Genomic DNA, 15,055 nt, shown 5'->3' with positions numbered 1-15,055 from the left:
AAGTTTCTCCTCTAGCAGGGGGCTCGAGCCGTGTGTGGAAAGGGAAGGAAGAGGTATGACTAAAAGAGTTGGAGGAGTCCTCAACTACATTAACCTTGGGGCAATCACAAAATTTCCCTGGAATTTAATTTCCTCCCTTGGTATAAGAGGAGGTTGACCCAGGATATTCCCAAAGTCTCTCTCACTTACAAATTTCTGTGACTACCTTAATTATAGGGAAAATTCGGAGTCTGCTGTATAGTCTGAGACACTCATGATATCTGATCTCTCTGGGCTTCAGTATCTGCATATGTGAAATGGAGGAGAAGGGCACTAACTCGACCTTGAGGGGCTTGTTCACATTATCACACCATGGGACTGCCAAAGCTGTCAAAATTCTGCCAGCTCCACCATGAGCTCACTTTCCAGAAGGAAGCAGCCTCCAGTGCTGAATTCACAAATCTAAATATAATTGCTGTTATTTCATAGGAAGGCCAGGCTGGAGGAAGTGAGCATTAGGAAGCTGGGGCCAGAAATGGACAAGGCTTTAGAAAGAGTGGAGGGGGGGAAATTGTCATAGGAGTCCTGCTGCATGCAAATAACAGGATAGTCACTAAAAAGTATCATGCTGCTTCAAAACGATGGGTTGGTGGCCAAAGACTTCAGCTTTAAGACAGAAGTGACCTGAGAGGAGGATGTTTTTTGTGAATCAGAGAATTATCCAGTCTGCCTGTATCTGTCCCCTGGCTTCACATAGGCCAGAAGGTTTCTGTCATGTTATAAGGTGGTGAAAGGGGCCCCTTTCCTGCATTACAAGAGGGAAGGGTTTGTGTTTAGGTTAGCTCTGTGGCCTGCATGTACCATGCCCAGTGTGCACACACTGAATATTTGTGGAATAAAACAAAATGAGTCTTGTATAAAACAGCAAATCATGACATTAAACTTTAAGGGGTAACCCCCATCAATAAATTGATACAAGTAGTATTTAATATAATATTTTAAAAATCAAAATGAATGCCCACAAATCCATGATGAAGAAATTATTGGAATTTTAAACAAAGACAGAATCAGTCCTGCTGATTTATTTTGTCTCAGGCCCCAGTATGGCCAACATGGCACTCTGTCTCAGTAATGTCCTCTTGGACAGTTGTTGGTCCTTTTGCACAGCTGAGGCCCACAGGGCACTCCTAGTGTTATTCCATTGCCTTTGGTACCACACTGTCATGAGCTTGAGGCTTGGGCCTGGCAGGGTTGCCTCTATACTGGTGTTCCAGCCACCACTGTTCCAGGCCAAGGTCCTCCTCCATTCTTCCACCCTCGTGATGACACACCCCGAGGAAAGGTCTCCAAGGGCTTCCAGCAGGAAGCCTGTAACCCCCATCTCCCTGGCCTAACAGATCCCTTGACTATCTGTCTCTGCTCCCTGCGGTCTCATCTTTGTCTTGTAAACATCCCCTCAACACCTACTTTCCTGCCACTCTCAGCTGCTCACTGAACCCCAAACATCTCAGACAGTTTCACCTCTGAGCCTTTGCACTTGCTGTTCCTGATACCTGGCTGCTGTTCCTCACCCTTTTGATGTGACTGGAGATGTGAGATGAAGAGTCAAAGACAGAGAGAAAGGGTTAAAGAACATTCAGAAGTTTCAAGCCTGAAGATCCAAGGATGCCAGCTTATAAACTCCATTTTCTTCTTCTTCTTCTTCTTCTTTTTTTTTTTTTTGAGATGGAGTCTCACTCTGTCACCCAGGCTGGAGTGCAGTGGTGTGATCTTGGCTCACTGCACCGTCTGCCTCCTGGGTTCAAGCGATTCTCAGGCCTCAGTCTCCTAAGTTGCTGGGATTAGAGGCACGCGCCACCATGCCCAGCTGATTTTTCTAATTTTAGTAGAGATGGGGTTTCACCATGTTGGCCAGGCTGATCTTGAACTCCTGACCTCAAGTGATCCACCCTCCTTGGCTTCCCAAAGTGCTGGGATTACAGGCATGAGCCACCATGCCTGGCCCTTTTTCTTTTTCTTATTGGCAGTTTTCAATTTTTCTATCATAGAGCTGTTTTAAAATTTAGTCACAAAAATAAAATATACTATATGAGTAGCATCTTAAAAAGAAACCCAGAGTCAATTATATTAAACACCTAAAAAAGGAGGAAGTCAACTAGAGAATCAGCAGACCTAATGATGAACATTAATTTTTTTATTTTTAAATTAAATGCATTTAAATTTATTTGAATTTTAAGTTTAAAAAAGTGTTTTTAAAAATCCATTGATAGTAAAAAGTATTCATGGATACATTTTTGTTTCTATATATGCCAAGGAAAGCATTATAGAGATTTCTACTCCAAATTGATTTTAGAAACATGTAAGTTGGAGATACCAGGTCAACTGTATTAGCACAGATGTTCTAAGGATATACCCAAGTATATGTGGATAAAGCAAAGGGCTGAGCCAGCAGCCCCCAGGGGTGCTTGCAGTACTTGAACTCCTGACCTCAAGTGATCCACCCTCCTCAGCCTCCCAAAGTGCTGGGATTACAGGCGTGAACCACCACGCCCGGCCCTTTTCCTTTTTCTTATTGGCAGTTTTCAATTTTCTATCATAGAGCTGTTTTAAATTTAGTAACAAAAATAAAATTTCTATATGAGCATAGAGCTCAGGGTGAGACTGAGTGACTCTGAGCCATGACAAAAAGCTCAGGCTTGATTCAGTGGACACCAGGGAGCTGCTGCACTCTTGAGGAGGGAGTGATCTGTTGAAATCTGGGTTTTAGAAACACTTGCTCAAAGAGGCCCTAATAAGCCCTCACAGCATGGGTGGGAGGACCCCGCTGCCAGCTGCTGCATTTTCCTGTTGTAAAGGGGAAAGTGTAGGCTTAGATCTTGGCTCAGAGAGGAGGACCAGCCCTATGAACACTGAAAGGATGAAACTCAAGAACTGGACCTGAGGTTAAGATGTAGGGGATGAAGAAGGAAGGATTTATTTGTTCAGTTTGTTTACAAAGAGTCAGTTTCACCTGAGACACTCTTTAATCCATTCCTACATGCAGATTAAACAGGGATTTTCTCTGATTAGCAATGCTTTGCATTCCACCCTTTCTGAAAGACAAATGAAAAAAAAAATCCTGAAACCTGCCTTTCATTGTCCTCTGTGACAGCACTAGAGTTACAAGGAAAACAAGATGTTTTCTGATCTTCTTATTTCTACTAAATTAAAAAAAAAAAACAACTTCTTACAAATAATATCATCTGTTAAATCATCTCCTGTATTTAATATAAATTATTGGAAAAGTGTTTTTGTAAAATACGTAATTTCTTGGACAACTTTGGTGATCTGGCCAAAATATCTGCGTGCAGCTGCCCTCCCCCCATGCCCTCTTGGCCATGGAAGAGCTCGCTGTCCTTCAACTCCATCCTTCCTGAACTTGTTTATCCTTCTACGTGCCTGGGGCTGTTCTCAGCCTGCAGATACCTTTCTGTGGATTCTCTCTATGGATTCCTCTCCTTGTGCTCGCTCGGCCAGACGATCTTCCCTGGGGTATGTACAAAGTTCTCCTATCCTGATAACACTGCCAGTGGTTCCTAACCTTCGCTGCACATTGGATCCCCTGAGAGTCAATGATTCTGGTTTAAATGGTCAGGGGCAAGGCCTGGGTATCAGGATTATTTAAAGTCCCCTAAGTGATTCTAATGTACAGCCAAAGTCAAGACCATTTCTTTAACCTACCTTTTCATCCAAGAAGGAGATGTAGAAAGACTACCAGTTGATGTAAGGTCTAAACTTCGATTCATAAAAGACTCATTGAAGGGCTGGGTGAGTTGGCTCACGCCTGTGATCTCAGCACTTTGGTAGGCCGAGGCAGGCGGATTACCTGAGGTCAGAAGTTTGAGACCAGCCTGGACAACATGGTGAAACCCCGTCTCTACTAAAAATACAAAAATTAGCCAGGCGTGGTAGCATGCCCCTGTAATCCCAGCTACTCGAGAGGCTGAGGTAGGAGACTCGCTTGAACTCAGGAGGCGGAGGTTGCAGTGAGCCGAGATCGCGCCATTGCATTCCAGCCTGGGGGACAACAGCGAGACTTTGTCTCAAAAAAAAAAAAAAAAAAAAAAAGACTCACTGAAGAAGGCTGGGCTGTATACATTCAGCTCCTGGGGTCAGAGTCCCTGCTCTGACACCAGGCTGCCTGGGAAGAGAAGGCAGGCAGGCTGGAAGCATCACTGTGCCCGACTTGTATTAATCTGAGTCCAGGTAAAGGTGAATGCCTGGCCATTGGCAACCACAGCCGATTCCTTCTGCTGTCTTCCCCTTGTTGAAAGCAGACATCATACCATTGACTAAGATTCCATTGCCAGTGTCTTTCCCTTCCTGGGGAGAATGCCTGGGTAAGCCTTTGGCCACTCATTATGGAGGAAACAGTAAGATTTATTGTTAAAGCTATTCCAGGCTATGGTGGATGGGGGAAGATACTCTGGAGGTTGGGAAGTCATCTCTTTTCCTCTTTCCATTTAAACCTAGCCTAGAAGAGGATAAACCTGGCCTAAGCCTTTTGTTGTTGTTGTTGTTGAGACGGTATCTCTCTCTGTCGCCCAGGCTGGAGTGCAGTGGCCGGATCTCGGCTCACTGCAAGCTCCCCCTCCTGGATTTATGCCATTCTCCTGCCTCAGCCTCCCGAGTAGCTGGGACTACAGGCACCTGCCACCACGCCCAGCTAATTTTTTTTGTATTTTCAGTAGAGACGGGGTTTCACCGTGTTAGCCAGGATGGTCTCAATCTCCCGACCTCATGATCCACCCACCTCGGCCTCCCAAAGTGCTGGGATTACAGGCGTGAGCCACCGCGCCTGGCCTGGCCTAATTCTTTTAAAAATGGCTCTCAACCTTCTGTGTGCATAAGAGTCACCAGGCCTAGGAAATTTGTCAAAATGCAGATTGCTGGGCCCTACCTGGAATTTTTATTCTATTGATATGGTTTAGGGTCCAGCAATCTGAATTTTTAATAAACAAATACGGGCAATCTTTAGACCTTACTCCAGAAAACACTGTTTCAGACGGTGATCTGGAAGAGAGGCTGGGTTTGAAGGCACAAGGGGGAACCAGAGATTGTTCCCTCCCTCTCTGCCCCTCAGGTCCAAGCCTCTTGATCCCAGGCTCCCAGAAACAAGACATTCGGCAATTATTCTCACACAGCCTTTGCTTCTCCTGGTCTCAGTTTGCCGTGTGGTCTGGTAATCTCTCTAATCCCTCAAGCTGAGGGGTCCTGATTCACTGCTTCTAGTCACACCTACTTAGATCAGAGTTTCAGCTATTTAAAAGCCTCTCAGTTTGCAGAGGAAGGAAAGATACAGATAAAGCCTAAGGATGGTGCTCACTTATGAACATATTCACAATATATTAAGTGGAACATGCAGATTTCAAAATGTCAAGAGTGATCTTAGTTGTGTAAAATCTGTGCATCTTATGCATGGGTAGTAAAAATTGGAAGGCTATTCAATGGGAATCCTTCTAGAAGATTCCTCTATTCAACCTGCAGCACAGGGACCAACAACCAGGAGGGCCTGGGAAGACAGGAAACATCATAGTACCAAGCCTGAGGCCTGCCTGCTACATCCTCATTTTCTTACATCCTTTTTATAGGTTGGAGTTTTTGCAGGATGAGTGACAGCAAAGACAGTCCATCCCCCACCAACAGGGCAACAAGGGTGAGACCCTGTCTCATAATAATAATAATAATAATAATATGCAGATTTTCTGATGCACCACAGACAACCCAATGAGAGTCTCCAGGCCCAGCCAGCTGTGGTCCAATAGCCCTCCTGAGGTCTATCAGATCTAAAGCAAGGCACTTTAAAGGCAAAAAACTGCTGTAACTTTCAAATGGTGACTTTTCTACTCTCAGTGCATCCTGGAATTTAAATCTCTCAAGATTCAGACTTACCCAAGGTCACACTACTACAGTGTGACTCAGTTACGTGTCTTAATTCAAAAGCTTGAAAATTAAAAACAAAAGAGAGAACATAAAATTCGATTCAGTTTATACAAGTATTATAATTATTTTTATGACCTGCTCACCATTTTTAAATACCAAAATGCCCATACCACTTAAAATTACAATATTAATATATATTTTAAAACATGTATTAGATAAGCTTTGTTCTTCACTTTATTTTGTTACATGAGCATGGCTGTCTCTCTATGACTTTAGAAGATTAGGACATTGTGACTGTATTATCCATCTTCCCACCATGGAAGGATATCTCTGAATGAGAGAATCAAAGTGAACCTACACACAACTCATGTCAGTAAAAGGATTACTGTTTGAATCCAGAACAACCCCTCCTAGAACAGCCAGTTGTGCATTCTTTTGCTATGGCATGTGTTATAAGTTGTAATAAGGAGCAAAAAGCACTCCAAGATACAATGGCCAATACTAGAGAGCAGCAGAACTGTGCACCACCAGATGCATGCAGAGTTGACATAATGAGCTAAGAGCATCACAGCAAATCTTGGTTTGGGGTCACTATGTCTTCCCAGATCACAGAAGTTTGGCAGCTGTAACAAAGCAGTCTATAGACATCAGAATTTGTGTAAACGAGACACACAGAGAGAAGAAAACTTCAAAATATAAAAAGTATAATTTATCTAGGGTGACTATAGTTAACAATAACTTATTGTATATTTCAAAATAGCTAGAAGAAAAGATTTGGAATGTGCTCAGCACAAAGAAATGATAAATGTTTGAGGTGATGGGTTTCCCAATTACCCTGATTTGATCATTACACATTGTATGCATGTATCGAAATATCACATGCATCCATAAAGATCTACTGTTATTATGCATCCACTTTAAAAAGTATAGTTTATGTAACACTTCAGTAACTTACTATAATGATATAGTTACATAGTATAATTGTTATAGTTCTAATAAGACACAATAAAAAGTAATTAGGAAATGCCAAGAAGCACCAAATGCCAAACTGAGCAAATGACAAAATTGCATCCAATTCTTTTGCAACATTTTGCATCTGTTTATTTACATCCACAGCAAAATCACTTATGCAAATTGGCCCCTGGTTCCTTATTACTCCGCCTGTGTCCCTACTGCTGGCTCATTTTGCTCCTCAACCTGGTTAAGCATTAACTTAGGTTAAAGATACTCTATTCAGTTATAGTCAGCTTACAACTAGAGCTGCCCTCTGCCCTCCATATAAAATTATTGAATTTCCTTGCAATCAATCCACTTCAACCTCTCTCTCTCTCTTTCTTTCCCCCTCGCCCCGTCTGTCTCTCAATCTCTCTTTCTCCCCACTGCCAGACCCCTTATTTTCATTTCCTTCTTTCCTCTATCTCAAAGATTCTCTATAGTTCCTCAGGAAAAGGAGAAAGGGGTTTGGCATAGAGTATACATGAACAAATTCTAGAAAACTGTAGAGTTGTGAGGCAACTCAAGGGCCCATCTGAGGGACCCTCTGTGTGTCTCTCAACCATCCTTTCTCTCTGCTACTGAGCCCATAATATGTGCCTGGCTCTTCCCTGAGCTCTTACACTTGTGTCATCAGTGTGCCTGGCCTCTGGCCTCCCTAGCTAGGGAGTATAAAATGTGGTCTCATTTCCTATGTTACCCAAATTACAATGACGTGGCACCAGACCCTGACACATACATTTGAACATGGGCCTCTCAGTGGGTCCCTCACTTATGCAGATAATTCTCCAAGATGCAGCCTTAAGGGTGTCCCCAAAGAAGTTTCTCTTAACCTTCTACTCCAACCTCCAGCCTGTCCTCCCTCCGCCCTTCCATGCCTGTGGAACACTCTCTTCACCAAGGCCCAGCTGAGGCCAGGCTGAAGCTACTACAAGATCTTACTGAAGATTCAGGGACAGCGGAGAGGGATTATATGGTTGAAAACAGCTAGCGATGGCTCTGGCTGTGGCTTTTCTCAGAGCAGAGGCCCAGACCCAGCCTCAGATTCAGGACTACCACCCAACCCCGCCATCGCCCCAACCCCCACCACTGAAAATCCCTCAGGTTTGTCTGTGCTCTTCGGCACTCTAGTGCCTAACAGCCATTAGCCCTAGAAGGAGACAGATCTCCCCAAAATCCGCACTCTAAGTTCCCATTTTATGTTTGAGCATCTCCCTTTTCCCAATTCCCTATCCACTAAATCTCACTCCACTCCCTAAGCGCTAGAGGGCCTGCCCTCAGTAGAGCAGCCCCGGCAGACCACCAGCATCGCTGCAGTGTTTAGCCTTAAATTAACACTTGGTAGAGGACACCCACAGGCTTGCCCAGGCAGAGTTCTTCTGACAAGCTGTCCTCCTACCCTCTAAACTGCTCCACCACCACACCAAAAAGCAACTCTTTCACTGCATGGGCGTTCTAAATTCACAAAGGGCCAAGGTAGTATTTCTCCCAGATGTCCTCAACCAACAGTTTCCTAGACCTACGCTAAATTATTTCTATTACCTATCCCAGGGCCTGGCTCCCAGAGTCAGAAAAATCCGCTTTCAGGATTATGGGGAAATCACCATTTCCTATAAGAACAATAGCTGTGTACAGCTCATTATCTAAAGGATCCAGTCAAATAGTTTTCTTGGAAGAAAGGAAGAGTTTACCTAAAAGGTGAATTAAAACATCCTACTCTTTCAGGGAAGAACCACGTGAAATTTTATTATACATTTTTTAAGTCATAAAATTATTATGAGGAAAACATAACATGGCCCTATCCTCCCATTATAACATTTTTCTCCATATTTTTATATAACGCAGATAATATAAATGATATATACATATGCTATAAAAATTCAAATATTTTAAAACATCATAAAATAATAATCCCCTTTTTAGAAAGTAGAAGTTCCAGGCAGCAATATAGATGTATATTCCTCTTTTTTTTTAGGGGTCTGTGGCATTCCATTGTATGGATCTATCAGAATTTCTTTAACTAGTTCCTTTTTAATGATTGATGAGCATTGGGTTGTTTTCAGAGTTATGGCTGTGGGGAGGGCAGGAGAAGCAGGGAGGATTAGAGAGTTCTTACACATCATGCTGCAATAAACATGCTTATATGTATATACTGACATCATTTTGTGACCATATTCTTAAGAAAAATTCCTAGTAGTCCAATTGCTGAGTCAAAAGTCATGAACATTTTAAATCTTGACAGATATTGATTGTAACAATTTACCTTCTCAAAACTGGATATTATCATACTTGTTGTGTTTTGCCAGTCTGATAGGCGAAAAGACATCTCACTGTTGTTTTGATTTAGATTTGTTTAAATACAAGTGATGTTCAATATCTTTTCATTGGTCTATTGACCACTTGTATTTGTTTTCTGTTAGCTGTGTGTTCATATCTTTTGCTCATTTTTTCTATTGAATTATTTCTCTTTTTCTTATTGAGTTGTAAGATTTCTTTGTAAATCAAGAAAGGCTGGTGCAAAAATAATCGTAGTTTTTGTCATTACTTTTAGTGGCAAAAACCGTGATTACTTTTGCAGCAACCTAATATGTTGTTCTTATTATTATTACTATATACTGCAAATATTTCTTCCAGCATGTCATTTATCTTTTGATTTTGTACATATTGTTACCAGTGGAGGGTTTTGACTACCAGTCTTCCAGGTTCTTGGCATTTTGAACAAAGAATTGGACAAACTGCACAAACAAAGCAACAAAAGAATAAAGCAATGAAAGCACAAACAAAGCAACAAAAGAATAAAGCAATGAAAGCAGAGATTTATGGAAATGAAAGTACACGCCACAGAGTGGGAACAGGCTTGACCAAGTGGCTCAAGAGCACTGGTTACAGAATTTTCCAGGGTTTAAATACCTTTAGGGGTTTCCCATTAGTTACTTGGTTACATCGTATGTAAATGAAGGAGTGGCCCATGACCAGTCTGGTTGCAGAAGGTGATCAATCAGAGGCTGAAGTGAAGGTATGAAGTTACACAGGAAGACTTGGCCTGGGACCAGTCTGATTGGTTACAGGAGGGGACCAATCAGAGGCACTTTCCATTTTTCATCTATAACACAGTGCAAAGGAAGTAGCCTCTGATCTTTTTGTTGCTTGGGCATGGAGAGGTGGGGTTTTCCTTTTGATTCAGTTCTAGGCAGTCAGTGCAAACTGGCCTTAGGTTTCCTGCCTCCAGCCCTATTCTCCTGCCTCAATATTACTTTTTGTTCTACAGAAGTTTCAAATATCAGCCAGATTTAATAGTCATTTTCTTTATGACTCCTAGGTAGGAGTAACTTTTAAATGGAAGTTTTAATAGATGCTACCTACTAACATTTAACAAAAAAGAACCTTGGGCCTGATTGAAGCCTCTCTGTGTCCACAGAGTAGCACCTATCTTCATAATGTAGATGCTCTAAGATAATGAGCAAGGAATCAGAATATCTTTCTTCACAGCCTGAGACTGGCCCAGACATCCCAACGGAGGGGTACATAGCCCAGTGACCACAGTCCTTATAGAATCAGTCATGCTTCTCCTTTGCTAAAGTAGCAGATGGTCAATTTAATTAAATACAATATAATTCATCCTGTTTGGAGGTTGTTTTGGTAGGGTTCTTCCCCCTTCTTTTTTGTATTTGAGAAGAGTAGAAGACTGTTTTTAAAAAGTCAGGCTGGTTATTAGTATCTTATGTTTAATTTTGTTTTTTACAGGCAGCTTCAAAAGATGGTCCATGATATTAAAAACAATGAAGGTGGAATAATGAATAAAATCAAAAAGTAAGTTTGACTCTCTTTAAATACTTAGTTATATAAAATAAGTCAACATGTGCTACATGGAAGAAAACAAATTTCTCTGCTACCTGGATGAGAAGTTTCAACCTCTATAGCACATAACCCTTCTTTATTGTTGGCTGGAATCCATGGTGGCTGGGTCTACATTCTGGAACAGGACAAGTGAGTGCGGTGGTACTCAGTGGACTTTGATTTTCCTTCTCACTGCAGGGAAAGTGAGCTATGCCCATTCAAGGTGCCTAACAAATGTCAAAGCAGGAAAATCATTTCTATAACCATTTAGCTAAGGGCTATGAACACATGTATGGAGAAATCCAATGAAAAGTTATAAAACACAGCCCTAGCTTCTTCAAGATGCCATGTGTTTTCCCTTTTTTTTTTTTCTTTTTTTTTGAGACGGAGTTTCACTCTTGTTGCCCAGGCTGAAGTGCAATGGCACAATATCAGCTCACCACAACCTCCACCTCTGGGTTCAAGAGATTCTCTTGCCTCGGCCTCCCAAGTAGCTGGGATTACAGGCACTCCCCACCATACTTGGCTAATTTGGTATCTTTAGTAGAGACAGGGTTTCTCCATGTTGGTCAGGCTGGTCTTGAACTCCCAACCTCAGGTGATCGGCTCGCCTCAGCCTCTCAAAGTGCTGGAATTACAGGCCTGAGCTGCAGCACTCAGCCAGTTTTCTATATTTTGATTTCTGCTTTTTGAATTATTACCTTAAAATGAACTTTTCAGTTGGCACTTGGAGAGGGAAAGCTAGCATCTCAAAACTCCTTGTACATCAAAAACTCTTAAGCTTTTTTCTTTAAAAGAGAATAAAAATTGTACATATCTGCATTTCCTACTCAAAATCTAAGGTAGACGTACATACCTTAGTAGGTCTTATATGCCTTAGTAGGTAAGTCTCTTTCAAGAGAAAATGGGAAATGATATTCTGTTAAGTCTTTATATTTTTTAAATAAAACTAATACAGATTCACCAGGGAAAAATATTAAAGCGGCAAGAATTATATGAAGTCAAAATCTCCCATTTCCTTATATCTCCATCTTAACCCACTCCCCAGAAAGGGACATTGTCATGGTAAGTTCAATGTGTGTATATATATGTATGTATGTGTGTATAAGTATGTATGTATGTGTGTGTGTGCTTAAACATACATACACTGCCATTGTACATAATATACACATACATTTTTGTCATAAATGGTATCATAGTGCATACGCCATTCTACCAACTTGCTTTGTTGGTTTTACTTAAGCTATTTCATGGACATTTTTATTTGTTAGTAAGTAAAAATTAACCACATTCCTTTCTGAACAGATGATTTAATAGTCTACCTTAAATGTATTACAATTCAATTAACTAGCTATATATTGGTGGTCATCTTTAAGGGGGGATTTGAATTTAAACTGGTATAACATTTATGGAGAGGAATTTGATAATAGCAATCAAATTTCTCTGGTGGTTTCTTCCAATTTAAATGTCATGAATAATACTTTAATACATGTTCATTGCAGACCTTGAATATACCAGTAGGCTAAATTCCTAAAATGAAATTTCCAAATAGAAGGAGTTGTGTCCTTAAAGTTTTGATTGCTATTACCAAATTTTTCTCCCCAAATTTTGGACCAAAAAATAGTTTATAGAAGTTCATTTCTCTATACATTCAAAACAGCATCCTTATTCTTTTAAATCTATGCTGAAATTAAAAATAAGAAATGACTTTTGGTGGTATTTCCAGACTATGAAATGTAAATGAGTTTCTATGCAAAAGTGATCATCACAAAACATAAAACACAAGCCTTCTGCTTGTGAGGTGGTGGTCATCTTACAGAGGAGGAGAATTTGGCTTCATGTTCTGTCTGGTGACTGGGAGAGGCGTGTGATGATTTTCGCTTATTATTTCTGCTACAGATAGAATCTTATTCTTTTTGAGACACTCTTTGTTACAATCACTAGCAATTCTGGTTGCCAGTTTTACAACACACCAGTTCTCAATAACATGAAGCCTCTACATAAAATGTTTCTCTATTCCATGCCCCCAGTTGCCAGTTTTACAATACAGCAGTTCTCAATAACATGAAGCCTCTGCATAGAGTGTCTCTCTATTCCATGGCCAGTCATATTTATAGCAGCTGTGGAGCTCAAGTTTTTGCTAACAGCCTCTATTTCAAATATTCTGCCCACTGGATGACCAAAGCACTTTTATATGACAAACCATGTTCTTCTCAGCCTAGAAATTATGGCCACCATAGTCATTACCCTGGGTGACATCAGGGGCCCTTTAGCTCAAAGTGACTTGCAGTTACACTTTTACTTCAAGCCAGGCCACAGGTGCTACCCTGAAAGGAGGAAGCATGCTTGAACACGCTGGTTCCCTAACACAAGACTGTGACAGAGTTTTCACTGGTCTATGGCCGCGTGAGAAAATAAGGACCATGAAGTGTTGGGGGTTGTGCACAGCAGCCAGCTACAGAGTAAAGTTCAACTACGCCTTTTATTCCTAGTGTTCAGTGGCCAACAGTCCTTTAGTGAGTTTTTCCTTTATTCTGAGATGATTTGGGGGTGTTAAAATACCCTTCCTTTTCTTTTATGAAATGATAGTAATAATGGATAATAGGTGGTTTGTGCTCTTGGAAATTTTACTATTCCCTTTTTTTTTTTTTTTTTGAGACGGAGTCTTGCTCTGTCGCCCAGGCTGGAGTGCAGTGGCACCATCTAGGCTCACTGCAAGCTCCGCCTCCCGGGTTCACGCCATTCTCCCTCCTCAGCCTCCCGAGCAGCAGGGACCACACACACCCGCCAATGCACCCGGCTAATTTTTTGTACTTTTAGTAAAGACGGGGTTTCACCATGGTCTCGATCTCTTGACCTTGTGATCCGCCCTCCTCAGCCTCCCAAAGTGCTGGGATTACAGGAATGAACCACCGCGCCGGGCCATGAAATTTTACTATTCCTCGAACCAACCTGGGCACCAGACCCAGTTTTGTTTTTGTTTTTCTTCCTTGCAACATCTTGGACGATCTCTGTCTCTATACCTCATCATGGACTTAATGATAGTATCTTCCCAGCCCCCCCTGCTGGCTTGAGAGGAGAATTGAATGAAATAATAAATATTGAGAGCCTATGAAAAAAAGAAAACCAGAATTTCTATGTAAATATATGTACTGTTATTTTTGCAAATTACAATTTTGGTTCATAAATTCTTTTTGTGTGTGTTTTTTAATCAAACACAAATTTCTATGCTCCTTTTTTTTCAAAACATGAAATATTTGTATATAATAGCAGTTACACTGCTTCTATAGAAGATATGATATTTTAGTAAATAAAGGCTACTGGATATAAGTCTTATTTATGTATATTTTATATTTCATTAAACAATTCTGTTAAAATAGGTAATAATTATTAAAAATAATTGACTGTAAACCTTACTCATTTCAAGTAGTGGAAAGGGAGGTATCAGAATTTACAAAACTTGGAATAGTTTGCTCAAATGTAATTTCAATTTTCTTCTTTTATTGAATGAGGAAGGATTGTGACTATTTAGCACATTTCATATGTGCATAAAGGTACTAAAGTAGTTTTGAGAGTGCTTAAAACAAGTTGAATACTAAATATGCTAAGTCTCATCATCTCCAATCCTGAGACACTCACTGTTCACTTGTTTGGCTTTTCTTCTTTTTAAAGACAGTGTCTCGCTCTGTCGCCCAAGCTGGAGTGCAGGGGAGTGATCATGGCTCACTACAGCTTTGACATCTGGGGCCCAAGTGATCCTCCCACCTTAGCCCCTCAAGTAGCTGGGAACACAGGTGCATGCCACCATGCCTGGTTCATTTTGTTTGTTTTTTTGTAGAGATGAAGTCTCACTATGTTACCCAGACTGGTTTTGAACTCCTAGGTACAAGTGATCCTCCTGCCTTGGCCTCCCAAAGTGCTGGGATTACAGAAATGAGCCAGTGTGTCTGGCTTATCTGCGTTTTTTTAAACGGTGCAAAAATAATTTTAGCCCAACCTACAACCAAAATACTTATTGTAGCTGATTTTTTCCTGTTAAACATTTCTAAGTCATTAAAATATAGTTCATCTTATCTTACCTTCTTATCAACACTTAACTTACCAATCAATCAACACTTATCTTCCTTGAACCTCTGAACTCAGTGCTTACTATTATCATATTCTGACCTCTCTGAGCCCTTCTCCACCTGACTTCACCTTTGCCAAGTCATAGCCACATTGTGCATTCACTGGGGAGATTGGGAGAGGTGGAAAACCCCTGACTGATGGCTTCACTACATTTACAATACATCAAATCTGTCAATTGATGGGTCCAAGAGAAGCC

At 41.0% G+C, this 15,055-nt stretch overlaps 1 protein-coding gene across 6 annotated transcripts in view; it reads left to right on the top strand.

The window, feature by feature from the left end:
* Positions 1-15,055, top strand: part of BLNK (B cell linker) — a 110,855-nt gene that overhangs the window by 42,820 nt on the left and 52,980 nt on the right. For 3 of the 6 annotated variants that reach the window (XM_015456486.4, XM_074002310.1, XM_005566072.5), the window contains exon 2: positions 10,639-10,704. In XM_015456486.4, the coding sequence (XP_015311972.1) occupies positions 10,639-10,704 (66 nt within the window). Of the gene's footprint in view, positions 1-3,431; positions 3,511-5,607; positions 5,675-10,638; positions 10,705-15,055 lie in introns of those variants that run through there. The other 3 variants (XM_065520158.2, XM_065520152.2, XM_065520156.2) reach the window with 2 other exon arrangements.

The sequence above is a fragment of the Macaca fascicularis genome, chromosome 9 (genome assembly GCF_037993035.2).
Source record: "Macaca fascicularis isolate 582-1 chromosome 9, T2T-MFA8v1.1".
In the NCBI taxonomy this organism is placed as follows: domain Eukaryota; kingdom Metazoa; phylum Chordata; class Mammalia; order Primates; family Cercopithecidae; genus Macaca; species Macaca fascicularis.
Note: the sequence above shows the minus strand (reverse complement) of the source record. Positions and strands in the feature narration are given on the sequence as shown.